This window comes from Carassius carassius, chromosome 20, assembly GCF_963082965.1.
Source record: "Carassius carassius chromosome 20, fCarCar2.1, whole genome shotgun sequence".
Taxonomy (NCBI): Eukaryota; Metazoa; Chordata; class Actinopteri; order Cypriniformes; family Cyprinidae; genus Carassius; species Carassius carassius.
In genome coordinates this window covers 2,093,661-2,112,776 of record NC_081774.1, presented here as the reverse complement: position 1 = coordinate 2,112,776, position 19,116 = coordinate 2,093,661, and the positions used below count along the sequence as shown (strand labels likewise).

The window sequence follows — 19,116 nt, the reverse complement described above, 5'->3', positions numbered from 1 at the left end:
TTATTATTTGTGGATTTTTGAATTTTTTAAAATTACAACACAACAATTTAAGAGTTCATTTGCAAAAAACAGATAACTCAGTTTTCAACAATTCTCAGAAATCATGTTTTTATCATTGTGAATATCAAACTAATCTCAATCAAACTGCAGTTGGCTTATTTTGACTAGGTAAAAAAATATTAATAAAACACTATAAAAACATGATAACATAATAAAAAACATGATTTTTGAGTTATCTGTTTTTGCAATTAAACTCTTCAGTCTTTACACTGGCAATTCGAATAAATAACATTTATTATTATTTTTATTATTATTATAATATATACAGTCTATGTTTTTATGCATTATCAGTTTAATATATATATATATATATATATATATATATATATATACTTTTTTTCAGGAATACATTACAGTGAGGTTTAATTAATTAACATCAGTTAATGCATCTGATATCATAAAATAATCATGAACCACAATTTGTACAGTATTTAATTAAAAAAATTATTATTGTTCATTTTTAATTCATATTCATTCATGATGCATGAACTAATGTTCATTTAGACTTGAAATGTAATGTTTTAAAATGTTACAAATGTATTAGTATACTGTATGCACTAATTAACATACATATAATTAATTCATGATGTAGAAGTTAATGATAAATAATGCATTACCTAATGTTAATAAAAACTTTTTGTCTAAATGTAAATATATTGTAAAGTGCTGTTTTCTATTTCTTAGTAGCGAATTGTGTATTTTTTGTGTCTAGTGGCACCAAACGGAATTGCAAAAATGATCACTTTATTTATTTGAAGCAGAAATCTTGTTTTAACAGTATATAGTTAATTGAACGTGTCTTTAATTAATAAAAGTATTGTTTTCTTAACATTTCCAATGGTAAGCTATACATTTTTTATTTTATTATTTTAATAGGAATGTTATAATTTTATATACAACCCGAATTCCGGAAAAGTTGGGACGTTTTTTAAATTTTAATAAAATGAAAACTAAAGGAATTTCAAATCACATGAGCCAATATTTTATTCCCAATAGAACATAGATAACGTAGCAAATGTTTAAACTGAGAAATTTTACACTTTTATCCACTTAATTAGCTCATTTAAAATTTAATGCCTGCTACAGGTCTCAAAAAAGTTGGCACGGGGGCAACAAATGGCTAAAAAAGCAAGCAGTTTTGAAAAGATTCAGCTGGGAGAACATCTAGTGATTAATTAAGTTAATTGATATCAGGTCTGTAACATGATTAGCTATAAAAGCTTTGTCTTAGAGAAGCAGAGTCTCTCAGAAGTAAAGATGGGCAGAGGCTCTCCAATCTGTGAAAGACTGCGTAAAAAAATTGTGGAAAACTTTAAAAACAATGTTACTCAACGTCAAATTGCAAAGGCTTTGCAAATCTCATCATCTACAGTGTATAACATCATCAAAAGATTCAGAGAAACTGGAGAAATCTCTGTGCGTAAGGGACAAGGCCGGAGACCTTTATTGGATGCCCGTGGTCTTCGGGCTCTCAGACGACACTGCATCACTCATCGGCATGATTGTGTCAATGACATTACTAAATGGGCCCAGGAATACTTTCAGAAACCACTGTCGGTAAACACAATCCGCCGTGCCATCAGCAGATGCCAACTAAAGCTCTATCATGCAAAAAGGAAGCCATATGTGAACATGGTCCAGAAGCGCCGTCGTGTCCTGTGGGCCAAGGCTCATTTAAAATGGACTATTTCAAAGTGGAATAGTGTTTTATGGTCAGACGAGTCCAAATTTGACATTCTTGTTGGAAATCACGGACGCCGTGTCCTCCGGGCTAAAGAGGAGGGAGACCTTCCAGCATGTTATCAGCGTTCAGTTCAAAAGCCAGCATCTCTGATGGTATGGGGGTGCATAAGTGCATACGGTATGGGCAGCTTGCATGTTTTGGAAGGCTCTGTGAATGCTGAAAGGTATATAAAGGTTTTAGAGCAACATATGCTTCCCTCCAAACAACGTCTATTTCAGGGAAGGCCTTGTTTATTTCAGCAGGACAATGCAAAACCACATACTGCAGCTATAACAACAGCATGGCTTCGTCGTAGAAGAGTCCGGGTGCTAACCTGGCCTGCCTGCAGTCCAGATCTTTCACCTATAGAGAACATTTGGCGCATCATTAAACGAAAAATACGTCAAAGACGACCACGAACTCTTCAGCAGCTGGGAATCTATATAAGGCAAGAATGGGACCAAATTCCAACAGCAAAACTCCAGCAACTCATAGCCTCAATGCCCAGACGTCTTCAAACTGTTTTGAAAAGAAAAGGAGATGCTACACCATGGTAAACATGCCCCGTCCCAACTATTTTGAGACCTGTAGCAGAAATCAAAATTGAAATGAGCTCATTTTGTGCATAAAATTGTAAACTTTCTCAGTTTAAACATTTGCTATGTTATCTATGTTCTATTGTGAATAAAATATTGGCTCATGTGATTTGAAAGTCTTTTAGTTTTCATTTTATTAAAATTTAAAAAACGTCCCAACTTTTCCGGAATTCGGGTTGTATTTAATATATATATATATATATATTTTTTGCCATCTCAGGCACTTGTAAATGAAGTTTCGGTGTTGATTAGACTTCTAATTCAGCAGTACGCCGCAGGGCTCTGCTGTAATTATATTACCCTTATGATTATGTATTCTGAGCACTGTTTTCCTTCACCTGGAAGAGCCACTTAATACACTGAGATTTCTGAGTCAGATAAGTTCAAACAGAAAAGCAGTCGTTGCATCAATAAGCATTTAGAATAGATTTGTTGTTATGCTAAACCAACCAGAGTCACTTTTATTCCAGTGATGCGCAGCTGAATTTTCAGCATCATTCCTCCAGTCTTCATTGTCACATGATCCTTCAGAAATCTTTCTAATATGCTGATTTGCTGCTCAAGAAACATTTATGATTATCATCAGTGCTGAAAACAGTTATGCTGCTTCCTATTTTCTCCTATTTTTTTTTTCAGGGTTCAGAATAGAAAGTTCAAACGAACGGCATCACAACACAAAGTATTAATTTCTTTTTTTTTGAATCTTTTGAAAGCCAGTGTGACACAGCAGAATCTGATAAAGGGTCGACTGGCAGGTCTGAGTTCTGGATCCTGCTCTACAGGAAGTAAAGCCCCCCCAGCTGTCCTCATGGAAACCAGATACGAGATCCAAATGGGAGTGAATCTCTTAGCTAGTGTTTGCACTGGGATACGGCTCAGGAAATTGAGTTAGACAGAGTGAATGAACAAATCATTGTCTGAATCCCAGACAAAGCAAAGGCACAATGTTGAGGACGATTGAGTGAAACACAAGCAACTGAAGAAAAACTGGATTTTTGTTGATGTGGGGAAAAGGAAACATTTGTACATTACGGCAGAGCTGAACCATCTAGATAACTCGTTTTCTAAGAGCAGGTCATTTGCAGGAACGGTGCGGTTTATGTTTGTAGATTGCGTTGAGTTGTTCCCTCACACGTGTGGAGAATGCAAACGTGTCTGTACTTTCAGAAGAGGCAGGAGCACTGTGTCTCACCTTTACTGCGCTTTCCTACAGGAGCCCGACACAAAGTTAACAAGCCAGGTCTCTGTACAGCATTGGTCTAATTGCATACTGCAGACAAATTACCAATCACAACCTCATAATTATGCAAAGTAGCCGCTCCTGGCTGCACCCCATCCACCCGCAGCATCTTCATTGATAAAAGACTTTGCTACAGACTTAGAGCTTATTGTGCTCGATCTGGAGAGAGTTATTGATGAACAACAGGAGTTCAGTTTAACTCATGTTTGTGTTTAAGGAACAAATTATTTTCCGGGTCAAATAAAATTCATTACCACTGGGAACATTTAAACTATTTGGTAATCCAATATAACCCAAAGCGGAAGACCGTTAATGTTTTTAAATGGCATACTGGAAGCATAATAAGTGTTAATTAAGTAAATTGTTAAGGGATTTAAGTGACACTGAGGAGTCAGTGTTAATTACGACCAACTATTTGTCTTGAAACAAATTAATTTACAAGTTGAGATCTTTATTTTGTGACAGCTTTTATTATGGCTCAGGGATATAGCTGAACGTTTCTTAATGAGCGCAAATAGTCATTTTCACAAAAGGAACACCAGGGAAAAATTATACGTAATCATTTGTACATATGTGCAACTGTAATAATATATACACCTTCATATGCTACCGTTTAACCATTTGGAGTCTGTAAGAATTTGCAATGTTACTCTCACCAAGGCTGCATTTATTTAAATAAAAATACAATATAAAACAGCATTATTGTGAAATATTTTTACAATTTCAAATAACTGTTTTTGTATTGTGATATATTTTAAAAATCTAATTTATTCCTGTGATCAAAACTGGATTTTCAGCATCATGACATCATGACTCTCAGTCTTCAGTGTCACATGATCCTTCAGAAACCACACTAATATACTGATTTGAAGCAGGAAACATTTATTATTATTATTCATGTTGAAAACAGTTGTGCTGCTTCATAGTTTTTGTGAAAACCATCATGCATTTCATTTTTCAGGTTTCTTTGATTAATAGAAAGTTCAAAAGAACAGCATTTAGTTAAAAAAGAAACTTTTGTAACATTATAAATGTTTTAGTCATCTTAATCAATTTAATGCATTCTTGTTGTATAAAAAATATATTATTGATTTCAAACTTTTTCAAAGTAGTGCATATATATCTTTTTTTTTCTTTTCTTTTTTTTGAGGAGATGACAAACGGTAAGAGTAAGAGCCCTAAATCAGTTCACACAACTTGAGACATGAAAAATAAAAAATCCTATTAAATGCCATTGTTGGGACTGATTAAACACTTAAACTGACTCCTGTTCTCACAAACATCAAACTATTGTAATTGCATGATGAGTTGATAATAATTTTGATTCACTTTTTCTCAAGAGACAGCACATTTTAAATATATCTGCAATTTTGTCGACTTTAAGCAGCCCAAATGTAGCTTAATTATATATTGTCAGCAAAATTATTGCCGAAATCATATATATCGACCTATTTTCTGAATGTGGTGATGTAAAGAAGTAGTGATTCAGAAACTCATTGACTGACAGAAACTTTGACACATAGCTTTAATTAGAAACAGAAGTGTGACTGAACTGTTTCTTAGAGCCGTCAGAACTCTGCTTGAGTCTGTCTGGACTTTGACAAGACAATGTCAACACGCTTCTGATCAATTAATCAGTGCTAAAGTCCCCATCTGCTCTCTGTAGGGCTCTGCGCCCAAAACAGGAACAACATTTCTGTAATATCAACTGTTTTTCCTAGACAACAACAAGATCACATCAGATTTAACTAAAGACTTCTGCTTCTCAGATATTTATCCTCAGAAAGAGAGCCCATATCTCATATTCAGAGAAAAGATTTCAACATCTCAAACCAAAAAATTATTCAATTAAACTTCACAGAACTCACGTATTTGTCATTAAAGACAAAATACTGCTCTGTACTTTTGCTGTATGTCTCAATATGTCAATAAGTATAAATGTATTTTTCCTAAAGGTTTTTAGCAAAAAATACGAGACAAAACTGATCCTTGAAATCTATTTTAATGAACAATTCATCTGTGGATGTTTCATTTTTAAAAAAAAATGCTTTAACCTTTTAATGTTTAATCAAAATCTCCTAACTGTAGCTTCCCAAATCATTTAGTCTTAAACCCCACCCCCATGTTTAAACTCCGCCCCCACCATCTTACAATTATCTGCCTGCACATTTAAATGCCACGCCCACATCTAAACACCCAATCAGCACCTGATGCATTAGAGCCAAGTCTCCGCCTACATTTTTTCCTTTTTCGATAATCCGTTACACTCACATGTGTCACAATAAAGCAGGACAGATGTGACGCTATACCGTTTCATCATAACTTTAAACAAAGCTTAATTGAAGACTCCATTAAACCTTTATTAAAGTTATAAAAGAGCACTATCTAAGTGGTTTTAGCTGGGAGGCCCATCGTCCATTATTCACCTGTGCCAACTTGGACTGGCCCATCCCTGCACCCTTCATGTCCTCTATTTCTATTAGGTATGTCAAAACACCCACAGTCCATTTGTGTCTACCAGGAGACTCATGCTCATATTTCATTCAGATATTGCACAGAGCATGCAGAGTACAGTTTTTTACGTAACAAATCACATTAGTTAAAACACTGAGTATTTGTAAAGCAAATAACTTAAAAAATCTTCGAAAAAGAAAAAACTTGTGCTTTGGTAAATCTTGGTAAATTAAATATTATGACAAATTATGAGTCATCATGGGCGTGGTAGTGGGGGGAAAAGTGGACCTGACTACCCAGGGCCCCATCTAGGGAGAGGGCCCTTTGAAATCCCATCAATTTTTGTATTTTTTTTTTGTACATTTTTTTTTTGTAGCCTAATTCGAATTAATTGGGCCCTCCAATTGATGTCATTATTCATTTCAAAATATATTGATAACACCAACTGAGAGAATGAACTCAGTGCCAGACACTCTCCTGTTCAAAAATAAATGTTTTTTAATTTAAAACTTGCATCAGTATCATGGATCAAAATGTTAGTACACAAACGAACCCGATGTAGCCTAAGGTTTAAAGGTATTTGAGCACAAGTAGGCCAAAAACATCAATTCAGGTGGTGAATGAAAGAACCAGTCATTACTATAATCTGATTTGATTATAGAACTAAAAGTGTAACTAAACCCCTGCTCAGAGCCTGACTCCACCCACTGACAATATTTGAAAAATGCTGAAAAGTGGGCAGATCACAGCGGAGATAGAGGGGACGAACCTAGGGCGGGGCTGAGCGAGTGCAGCGTGATCCTGAGACTCGCAGTGACGGATTGATTGACAGCTGCTGTCAGAGATGCTAAAATGGAGAGTGACTGTAGTGACGCAAGTAGCTTTGCAACAGAGCGATCATGTGAAGTAGAGGACTTTTCTCCCCCACTTTCACCTGAAGTGGAGGATGTCGAGGTGTCTGTTCATATCAATTCGAGCCGCTGGCTCAAACTGCGGTCTTACCTCCCGCACCGCGTCGCTTTTCAGCGCGAGCTGTGTGGAGAAGCCCATTTCCACCTCCATTGCGTTGGAGAAGCAATCCCGTGTAAAATGCAGTTTGCACACTCGAGCTCTAGGCGGGAACTTGCGGTCTTCCAGGCCAAGTGCATGCAACCACTGGCTCCTAATTTTAAAGTCTGCTGGTAAACTATGCAGTCCAGCAGTGCTGTCGCAACCAGCAACACACCTCCGTACCATCCTGACCACTGTACTAAATACAGATAAATCTACGCTAACTTGAAGATCTAAATAACTATATAATTGCTATGCTAAAGAGATGCTATAATAGTCTATCCTGGTCGTTACCAATACTCGCAATTCCAGCTCCTGACTCACTACAGTGATTTTGATGGTTTTATACTGCCAAGGGCGTGGTAGCTCGTACCAAGGGGCGTGGTGAGCTGGAAACTGTTTACGTCACTTGCCACCGCAACATCCAATAGGAAAAATCAACTGCAGTAGCCACCGTTCAACCTGAAGAGGGCAGCACTCGGACGTTTTTACACCATATATTGTAGAATTAAAACACTTTATACTCAAATGTCAAAAAAGTTACTCGAATCAATGAACAGCACTAATAAAGCCACATTCTTATAGATCATTAACTAAAAAAAGTTGGTTTAGGGTTTAGTTACTCTTTAAACAATATTTATACTTGTTTATATTCAAATAATTAAAAAAAAATTGACATTGAGAGTATACAGGGCCCAGAATTTGGTGCTACGCCCCTGTGAGTCATAACCTGTGAGATAAAAAGTCGAAATTATGGAATAAACTGTTTAAATTCGTAATTACAACAAATGTTGACTGTTATAATTGTTTATTTTTACATCATAATAATGATTTTTATTTCATTTTATTTCACTTGTCATAATTATATTTTTTGTCACAATTATGACTTTTTATCTACATTTTTACTATTTATGTCATAAATGTCTTTTACATCATTATTTAGACTTTTTATGTGATAATTAAGAGTCTGTATCTTATGATTATGGATTTTTATCTCATAATGACTAGTTATGTCATAATGACTTTTATGTCATAATTTGGACTTTTAAACAATAAATAAACTTCTCAACAATATAATAATTTCACATTTTATGACTTTTTATTTATGATCTTACCGATATGGGTTTTTGGGGGGCCGATACAGATTCAAGTGATATTACGCAGAGCCTGAAAGTAGTCCCCAGCTAGTTTGTGTTGTTGCAGTTATAGCAGAGTTGCTGGGGACTGTTTTTCAGGCTCTGTGTAATATCACTGCGCCGGCTGGACCCATGGTACGACAGCAAAGTTCCTTGATTATTACGCCGAAATGAGAGTATAGTTCCTAGCCATATCAGCCTAGAAAATCGCAATTTTTCCCGTCTGTCTTAGTACACGATGTAACTACACAAGAGTCAAGTTTTAAATAGGAAAAATATAGAGACACTTTGGTCATTTTTGAGCGAGATGCTTACGGTCTAATCAGATTCCATGATCAATGCTAAGCTAAGCCAAGAGTGCTACAGTCAGACCCAGATATCGGCTGAATGGATTCCAAAAAAGTAAAAATCACTGTTTAACTCTAGGGGAGTTGGAAAATGAGCCTATTTATATAAAATAAAAAAAGTGGAGTGCAACTTTAAGTTACACCATTAAAAGTATTTTATCTGTGTTTTATGTTCCGTAAAAGAAATTTCATATCAGTGGCATATCGGTGGATTATTTGCTGATACCGATATATCTGTGACCGGTTCATATCAGCCCATAAAATTAGCGAAACTAGGATACATATCTGTCAGGCTCTAATAATTATAATAATTTACCAAAAGGATGATATTTTTTTCTTGTGTTGTGGAAATTGTTCCATGGTTCCATATCTAACCGATTTAATAGATATGGCTTTTTGTGTAGACACCTTTGATGGGGTATATATATGTGATAATGTGGTGGTGTCTGTAGACGTACCTCTTCCCACTGGTGAATGTAGCGGATAAGACGAGAGAGTCGCAGCAGCCTCAGCAAGCTCAGGATTTTAGTGAAACGCACAATCCTCAGCGCTCGAGCCGTCTTATACACCTCAGAGTCTATGCCCTGCTCCACGATCAGGAAGATATAATCCACCGGAATGGATGAGACAAAGTCCACAATAAACCAGGTCTTCAGGTACTTCTTCTTGATGGACTTGGGGTCCAGGATGATGTCAGAATTGTCCTCGATAATGATGCCCGTGCGGAAGTTGAGCACCAGGTCCATGAGGAAGAAAGTGTCGGAGACCACGTTGAAGAGGATCCATGGCGTGGTCGTCTCTTCTTTGAAGAAGGTGATGCCAACGGGAATAATGATCAGGTTGCCCACCATGAAGAGAAGCATGGTGAAATCCCAGTAGAACCTGCAGGAGAGAAAAGCAAAGATATTGACATATTCTTTCTAGTTGCTCTGTAGTAAGTAAGTGTTAGGTTTATGTGATCTTACTATTGCACATTTGTAAACCCTTGGATGATGTTCTTATTTGTATATTTACAAAAGTGATCAAATTAATCAAAATGACAATTATGAGTATTACAATTTAAATCCTAATTCAGTCCTATTAACATTTTGCATGCATCATGTAAATGCATAAACCATTTACTATGCAAGAGGAAGTCATTAGGCAAGAAATCTCACAAAGATAGCTATAAGCATTCATTCATTTATGTTTTTGGACTTTACATTAGAAATGCATTAACTAATATTAACTTTCAATGAGCAATACGTTTAGTATTCATTAATCTTTATAGAAATAAGTCAATAAATATGCTATAGTTTATTATCAATTAATTTAATAACTATTGGATGAACATTAATTTGTAACTATACTGTATATATTTCAAATAAAAGTAATATTAGATAGATTTTAAATGCAAACAATTGTGAAAAATCAAGCTATTGAAACAAGGAGACATTATTCAAAACATTTTACAAACATTTAAAAAAAATGTAATGACATGCATTTTCAAGATTCTTGTGACCTACATTTTCTTATTCATGCTGCCCTCGAGTGCTTTTGTTAAAGACATGAATGAAAATGAGTCGATTAAACCTCTGTCCAAAAATTAGGAAAATTCAGCATAAATAAATAAATAAAATTAAATAAAATTAAAAATAGCAAAAGCAGGCAGTATTTTCAGATGAGAATAGCAGGAAAAGAACACAAATGGCTTAGTTTATTCTGATTATGCTATTTAAATGCATACAAAAATATTCTGATAGTTGGCAAACCAATAAGAGTCCAATGTGAACATTTCTGATGAGAAGGCTATACATTTAAAAGGATAATTATTGCAGCATGCAAATCACCCATAAGGTATATTAAATGGGTTTTGCTTTGAAAGCAACACTAAAAATCAATAACATTAGCACTGCAAAGATGCATGCAATAATGCATTGCAATGTGCTGTAGAGAATGATATTTATTGACCTTGTAAAAAGGGCAAGAGTGTCGAAAACCTCAGAAGACCCCTGATATTTCAGAGTCTCACACGGCTGCGACTGGTGCAAGTCAATTCCTGAGGGTCTGAAATAAAGGTCTGCATGGAGCGGATGGGATCCGTTTCCACGTGGTGCTCGCACACGTGTGTAATTCAAGGTCACAGCAGCAGTGCGCTTAGGTGCATGCTGACTCATAACTGGAGACTGATGCAACTCGTACACAATGGCAGTTTCTTTTCTCAAGGCTCTAAGAAGCTCTGAGGCTCTGTGATATGTCAAGATGAATGTAGTGGGAGTATTGAAATAAATGTATCAGTTTCAGGTTTTCTATGGAGACGATGCAAAATGATACGGATATGAGCACGTTATTGCATAGCTTGGCTAAATGCAGAAATTGCATGCACGTTTTCATCATCAACAATATTTGATTGTTTATTTGATGATCTGATGAAGAGTCAATGTCAAAAAACCCTAAATTAAATCACTCAAGCACAAGTATTGCTGCATTCAGTGATCTGCATCCAACATACAGTAATCATTTACTCAACCTGATGCATGAACGCTGAGCAATGCAAAGCTTATGTAAAGAGTCATCCAGTAGTTTTCATAGCATGCAAAACATTTTAATCCCAGACTGACTGTGGAGCTGGATCGATGTTCCTCACTGATACAGACATAATGCATGACAGCATGACTATCTGTAGAGCAACACCTAAACTGTATTTACTGAAGATAATGCATCAGTATTTTAAAATTGTGATTATATCTTAAAATATAATTCAGGATGATATCTACTTGACAAAAAGTGCTTATGTGCTTCAGTGTATTTGGTCTCACATTGCTATCTTTTCAGGTAGAAATACATCTAACTCAGCTTGGACAAAAATGCTTAGGTGCAACAATGTGTATGAAAAGAAAAAAGGTTTAAAAGCTTTTTTGTTTTGCTTTAAAACCCATAAAGCCTGGTTACATTACATCCCACAACTTTATGAGAGGATAAATATAAAGCTCACATAAAAAATGATATTTTTTGGTAGTGTGTGTCTATGTTTTAAATGCTTTTGAGGGTCAAATTGTGGAAAGTGTCTTGTGAGGACATTTTATTAAAAATACACTGAAAACGTCATAAATTAGCCAAACCGATCAAAAGGTTTAGGGTTAAAAAGTGTGAGACCATTATTAAAATACTTGTATTATTAATGCTAAAAAATGAAATCATTAGCATTCATTGAAGAAGACATATGTTGCTTTAATAACAGCAGCACTGGAGCTGACATCAACAGAACCAGATGCTCAAAATCACCAATAGGACAAGATCTCAAAACTCTCTCGTGCATTTTAAATATTGTTTAAAATTGAAAAATGACACTTTTCATTCACAGGTCACATTTGATCCAATAGATGCCACATTCTCACGCAAAGTTTCTCCAAGCAGTCGCTCTTACCTGAAGTCGCTGTAGGGGTGAATGATCCAGTTGCCGGCCGATTTCACGCGCTCCTGCTCCTTCTCCACCCCCTTATGGCTCCCGTACATGCGCAGGGAGAATTTATTGACCCCGGGCTGCAACATGCTGCTGAACTGCCGCTGCATGAAGCTCGCCTGGCTGCCCTGCGTCTCGCCGTCCTCCTGCGCTCCATCCTCGGATTTGAGGAATGTCACCGAGTTGCGGGGCTGCTGCTGCGCGCCGTGGACGGAGGACGAGGCTTTCCTGCTGGGGGCGTTGGAAAAGGACACTTTGGAATCCTTCTTCTCCTGGACGCCGGGGTTCGAGGCGTCCTGACTCTGCGTGCTGGCCGCGTCCACGCTGGTCGTTGAATTGCGCGCCGTCCGCTTGCTCCCGTCGGGTTTGGACATGATGGACCGGAGGCTCCCGGTGCCGGAGTCCCGCCTGCATTCCCCGTTGTTGTTGCATTTCATGCTGGAAAGCGGTGCTGAGGGATTGCCGTCGCCTTCGCCAGCATTACAAGCCTCTACCGTCACAGTGGTCACTACAGTAGATGCTTTGCGCTCTTCTCCTCCGCCCTTAACTGTGTCAGGAACAGGAGCAGCTTCAGCATCACTCAGGCGCGCGTCGGTGGAAGTGGAACTCCTGGACGCTCCTCCTCCCGGTGTGCAGCTCTTAATCTGGACGCTGCTCCCTCCTCCCGCTCTCCTCAGGCGAGAATGCTTGGAATGAAACTTGGATTCCTCCTCCGCGTCGTCGGTCTCCTCCGTGGCGACGTGATTGGGTTTCAGGTTCGATCCCGCTGCATCCGAGTTGGACTCCAGGCAACCCTTGGTGCAGTGGTGCGCCTGCGCGCTCTTATGGGCCGCTTTCTTCGCCATGGCAACACCCGAACCGGGAGAGAGCTCATTCCGGTCCATGTCATTCACCGGATCAGATCTGACCTGTAATTATCTTTGTGGGAAACCAATCAGCAGGGATGATGGGTTAGAGAGAGAAAGAGAGAGAGAGACCTACGTGATTTCTTTACCAGCAAAATCAAACAGCTCTTAGTTTATTAACTGTTTGTTGGGTCACTCCATGAGCGCATTCCAATAAGTACATATATAAAGGATTTTCAACATTCTAAAGTGAAAAAGTGACGTGACATTCAGCCAAGTATGGTGACCCATACTCATAATTCGTGCTCTGCATTTAACCAATTCGAAGTGCACACACACACACACACACACGCACGCGCGCACACACACACACACAAACACAGAGCAGTGAACACACACACTGTGAACACACACCCGGAGCAGTGGGCAGCCATATATGCTGCGGCGCCCGGGGACCTAAGTCGTGGTATTGAGAGTGGAGAGATCACTGTACATGCACTCCCCCCACCCACAATTCCTGCCAGCCCGGGACTCTCTAACCATTATGCCACGACTTCCCCATTAATAAATTGTCAAATAAACAAACAAACATCGTCTTTTGAGTCGTCTCAAGGTCATGACATTAATGCTTATAAGAAAGAGAATGCAGTTCTGATTTACCAAGATACGTGATTTGTCAGCACTGGAAAAAAAGAAGAAAAAAAATGTATGGACTTCTCTACACTCTGAAAAAATGTACAAAAGCTGTCACTAGGGCGGAGCCTTTTCAAACGCTACTACTTTGTACACTTTAGGTAGGTTACTAATATGTAGGCCTACCTTTGAGGTATTAATATGCACTTAATAATGTACAAAGATATAGCTTTTTCTAAGGTACCGTCTCAGTGGACAACTTTTTTCAACCTTTCCGTCTGAGAGTGTAAAATGATGGTAAATGCACATTATTTAATAACAGAGTTGGCATATTAGTCACAGTTCAAGTGTTTTAATAAAACGTTTTAATGTCAATTCAAATAGAATTTATAAACTAAGATAAAAGAAAAACAAAATACTACCAGAACTGAGAGAAATTTGGAAAAACTAACCTAGGAACAGGCAAACACCTGGCTACTACCTATAAAGAAAACATTTGGGATTAAACGTTATTTTGGCATTGTTTTGTTTTTGCACGCGCATAATAGGCTAACATAAAATGAGAGCATTAATTATGTTTGCCTATGCATATGCTAACAGATGCAAAAAGCACGTTTCGTTCTGTTCATTTATTGTCTTCAATCAATCAATCAAGTCTGTCTTGTCTGTGCAGAAATCTATAAACGCATGAGGTCGCATGCACAAACAGATGGCTGGAATATTAGTAGTTACTATTGTCGCATAAACAGTCTGGCACTTTTTCTATCTAAACCTGTAGCTGTCGTCATGGCGTTATGATGTCATAAGAGCAGAGGATGCGCTCAGTGACGGTCAGACTGCAGCGCAGCGCCATCTACAGGCGGACAGGTGGAACTACAGCAGCTGCGGACAACCGCTGCATGGGGTCATTCAGCTTTAAACACCTGTTGAGTGTCTTCGGGACCCCAGAGCGCAAATACACTTGTCCCATCACCAGTAGGACAAATACAGAGTGCAATTTAAAGAAGAAGAAATTTGATTATTCTATGACCTCATCTGCCCAGATGTTTTCAAAACCAATGCAGCAATAATCTTCATTTTATAGCATTTTATATCAAACACTCTCACAAAAAAAAGAGGTAGAAAAGCTGTCATTAGGGCAGTACCCTTTCAAAATGTGCTAACATGTACACTTTAGATACTAATTCGTACTTTTAAGGTGCTTAGTAGGGGTAAATAAGTTACAAACATATACCTTTTGATAGGTACAACCCTAGAGACATATATAAAATAACAATAATAATAATTCTGAGAGTGAACATATAGATGTTAGCCGAAATGTTAAAAAATGTTTGCCATTAAAGAAAAAAGAAAAGAGGAAGGAGGACTAAAAAAAAAAAAAAAAAGAAATCCAGCAGGACAAGACGGCCACCACATTCTTGCAAATATATTAAGATATTTTATCAAAATATAAAAACATTAAAATTATAATTAAATATATAAATCACAAATATAATTACACATTATATTATAGGATAATTTCCAAACAGTGTTATTTTAGTAACATTAAGATAAAACATATTTAAAAAACTGAAATAATAATTATTTTTAAATATAAAATGTAATGTAACTAAAAGTTCAATATATATTTTGAAGTGAAGCATTTGCAGTTTTAATTTTGAAGTAACATTTTGAAGGTTTTAATATTAACTTCAGTTTTCATTTTAATTTAGAGCATCCTTTTTCCAGGTTTAAATGGAGGGGGGGGGGATATATCCCAGATTCACAATGCAAGAATCAGAACTCACCGATTGTCTCTGTTGTCATAACAGACATATGCATGACATGAACATCGATTAAACACGAGAGAAAGCTGATCATTTGCTCTTGACCCCTTCCAAAACCAGAAAGCATCTTCCTGAGAACATTACCTCCAAAAAGCAAGTCATCTTCCTCCTTGAATATGACTAATGCTGACCTACAGCAGCAGACTGCAGTCATTCCCGAGGAAGTCCTGCAGACCGTCAGATCTTACCTTGTGTTCCCTGATGCTGACGTGTGACAGACCCGGAGCAATGACATTGAAAGGTTGTCTCAACCCAGCAGAGGATGAGAGAGAGAGGTGCTGCGGTGTCCCTTCAGTGATGGAGCGCTTGACCTCTGGAGGTCAGCAGGGTCGCCATGCTCCCAGCCACACGCTCTGCTTCCCACTTGGGAAGTGTTTGGCCAGAACAGCTCTGGATCAATCTCTCTCTCCCTCTCTCTCTGCAGAACTGAATGCCGGCACTCACTTCCTGGTATGACACATTTAAGGATGATGCTTTGGGCTTCATTTGCATAAAAGGCAAAGTTCCAAGAAAGCAGGAGATCAATCTTGTGGATCAATCTTGGAAGCTTTTCAGATTCAGGAGATAAACAGAATTCCAACAGGTTTTTACGGATGGACACCAGTTATGGGAATCATTAACAGATAAAGGTTTCATTTTATAGGCATTGCATTTAAGAGGTTTTATCTTATTTCTAAGCATAACAGGAAAAACACATTCACTATAACACATACAAACCAGTTTCCCCAAAATATTTCCAGGTTTTCCGTGACTCTGGGAATTTGTATCACAGACTGAATGTTTTAGGTATATGAAAAAAAATATACATGTTAGATAAAAAAATATTAAGTAATATTGCCTTGGCAACTAACGGAAATAGGTTTAATTTGCAGCACTAAGACTGAAATAAAAATTAGTTAAAGCTAGCTAGGTTAAAATATTTATATAAAAAAAACAATAACAAAATAATAAAAATGACAAAAGCACATAAAATTACTAAATGTTGCACTAAAATTAAATCTTAAACTATAACAATAAAGGCTAATTAATGTATTAATAATTGTATAATTGAATTAAAATGTCATTTATATTTGTAATAGAAATAAAATCTGATAGAAATATTAGATGAAAAGCTTAAAGAAAATGTTGTCTTGGCAACTGATAAAATAAGTTTAAGTTGCTAAAATGACTAAAATTAAAATGCAATAAAAAAAGTCTAATGGACAGATTTGTAAAAAAAAAAAAGCCATTAAAAATGAAAAGCAACAAGATAAAATAAAAACTAAAAATGTAATCTGAAAATATAAAAATCAGATGAAAAACTTAAACGAAAATTAGAAATGTTGCTTTGGCAATGAAGTAAAAGTAGCTTAGGTTGAAGCACTAAAACTACTAAAACTAAAATAAAAATAAAATCTAATGGAACTTGAAAAAAGCACAACAAAATAACAAAAACTAACATTAATATGAAATCGGAAAATCTAAAAATCAGAAAAAAAAAAAAACTTACAGAAATTAGAAACGTTGCTTTGGCAACTAAATAAAACAAAGTACCACTGAACTACCAACATTTCAAAAATAAATAAAGACGTAATAGAAATATTGAAAAAAAATTACAAAAACATAAAAATACAAAAGCTAAAATTAAAATCACAACTGAAAATATAAAAATAAAAGCCAATTCAAAACATTTATAAATAGTATAATATTATACAAACAATACACCGAAGATGCATTTGTTTAGTGTATACTTGAACTCATCATTTAGTGTCCAATCAAGAAGAGGTTTTATCATGATAAAGCTGAGGTGCATCAACACTATTAAAAATGAAGCTTGTTTTTGGTATCGATGGTTCCATGAAGAACCTTTAACACTATGGAATCTTTCCACTCCACAAAAGGTCCTTATTAAAATGTTCTTCACACTATAAAAAAGTGGTTCTTTTAGGAACTGATCACTGAAAGAAAAAGAAAAAAAGTTCTTCTGTGGCATCACTATGAAAAAACCCTCTTTGGGAACCTTTATTTTTAAGAGTGAAGCATAAGAGCAGCTCACGAACCGGCTCAAGTCAAAAAACAGCCCACAAGTCTTTATATATGGTTGGTTGGGTGCATCCTATAGAAATAAATACACTAAAAACACACTGCAAGAGGGCAGAGAGAGCTCTCAGTCTGAAAACACACAGCGGTACAGAACAGAGACCGAGTTTGCAGCAACAGAGAGATAATGGCAATTAGCAGCTGCAGACTGCTTTATGAATCTGTCTCAAGATTCAGCTCCTGGCTGTTGAAGAATGGAGTATATTATATTGGAACAGACAGTAAACTCTTCGCCGGTTAGTTTAAAAATGCAGTAGCAAATCAACAAAAAAAAAATAAAAATAAATAATGGCTCCTTAATTGCTGCTTGAGGAATTAGGGAGTGTAAATTAAAAACTACATTATTTGAGATTTGATTACATCACTGATCTGGGTTACATAGTGATAAACAATAAAACATGTCATTATTTAAAAAGAAAAAATTGCAATATATACCTGCATATCAGTGCTGCAATTTATGTACATACATTTAATTTAAAGAAAATAAATGGTAACCAAAATAAAACAAATTAAATGTAAAATTATTATTTACAAATTATAATAAATCCTTAAAATGACTGAAAAAACAAACTTATTTCTAATTTTCAGTTAAAGTACTAAAATATTTAAAATTTGAATAATAAATACTGAAAATGTATTAATAAATTGTGTACATTAATTTACATTAATGTTACTGAAAATATACAAACTAACTTCTAATTTTCAAAAAAAAACTTTAAATATATTTTAAAAATAACTTTTGAAAGTGTCTATTAGAGTAAAGAATTGGAATAAACAGAAACTCTGTTAGTTTGTGTTCGTGATCTGTGGAGAGACAAATGAGTTTATGAAACATTTCATCATCAGCAGTGATTCATTCATTCATTGGTTCTTCTCCTTTATTATGATTTACAAAAACAAACCATTCAACTTAAAATAAGTTAAAAAAAAAGTTGTCTTGAACTGAAAGTCACTGAATATGTGGCAGACTGAGAGAAGACAGCTGGATGTGAGGAGATTTAAAAATATAAAAGTTAGAGTGAGGGAAAGCAAGAGAGAGCTTTTATCTCGTTCTCGGGCCGTGTGCTGTTTGGATAAAGGCCCCAAAAAATGCAGGGTGAAATGTTCTTTTCAAGGAGTTTTAAGGACGGTGCTAAATGTAGAAAATCAATTCAAATGTTGCCAAAAAACATTCACACTTTTCTGTTTGTTCAATGCTCTAATAATCTTCACTGTGCAAATAAATATTAGGAGAGAAAACTTCCTCAGTCACAGATGTTCTTGGATCGCTTGGCTTTTCACAATATGACACAACTCTTATGTTTTATTTCTTTCAATAAGTATGTTTCATATATATATATGGGTAAATCGCAAAAAACACATCCAGGTTTTATTTAACCCCAACATCAAAAGAAAAGAAAACTGTATGATGCATGAAAAGATTACATTTTAGATCATTTCATGACAATTATTTACAAGAAAGCATTCAGTAATGCATTATTCATTACTGTAATGTAGTACTACAATATAAAATACTGTAATAAAATGATTTATCAAATTAAAGGCAGTGCAACTAACAATACATGAAGTGAATCACATTTTTTCGTATTACAGTAATGAGAATCGGATTGTTTTGCATTACAGCAAAATGTCACAATTGTATTGAAAAGTAACAAAGTAATCGGTGCGGCTCTAAAACAGGCTTT

The 19,116-nt window shown here is 36.0% G+C and overlaps 1 protein-coding gene across 1 annotated transcript in view; it reads right to left on the bottom strand.

The window, feature by feature from the left end:
* The window catches only part of LOC132096007 (potassium/sodium hyperpolarization-activated cyclic nucleotide-gated channel 2-like), a 48,335-nt gene extending 35,317 nt beyond the window's left edge, over positions 1-13,018 (bottom strand). Inside the window, exons 1-2 of the mRNA XM_059501116.1 lie at positions 12,013-13,018; positions 9,065-9,488 (exon numbers count right to left, since the gene is read on the bottom strand). Of these exons, the coding sequence (XP_059357099.1) occupies positions 9,065-9,488; positions 12,013-12,932 (1,344 nt within the window). The 5' untranslated portion in view covers positions 12,933-13,018. The remainder of the gene's footprint in view (positions 1-9,064; positions 9,489-12,012) is intronic.
* Positions 13,019-19,116: the final 6,098 nt, after the last annotated feature.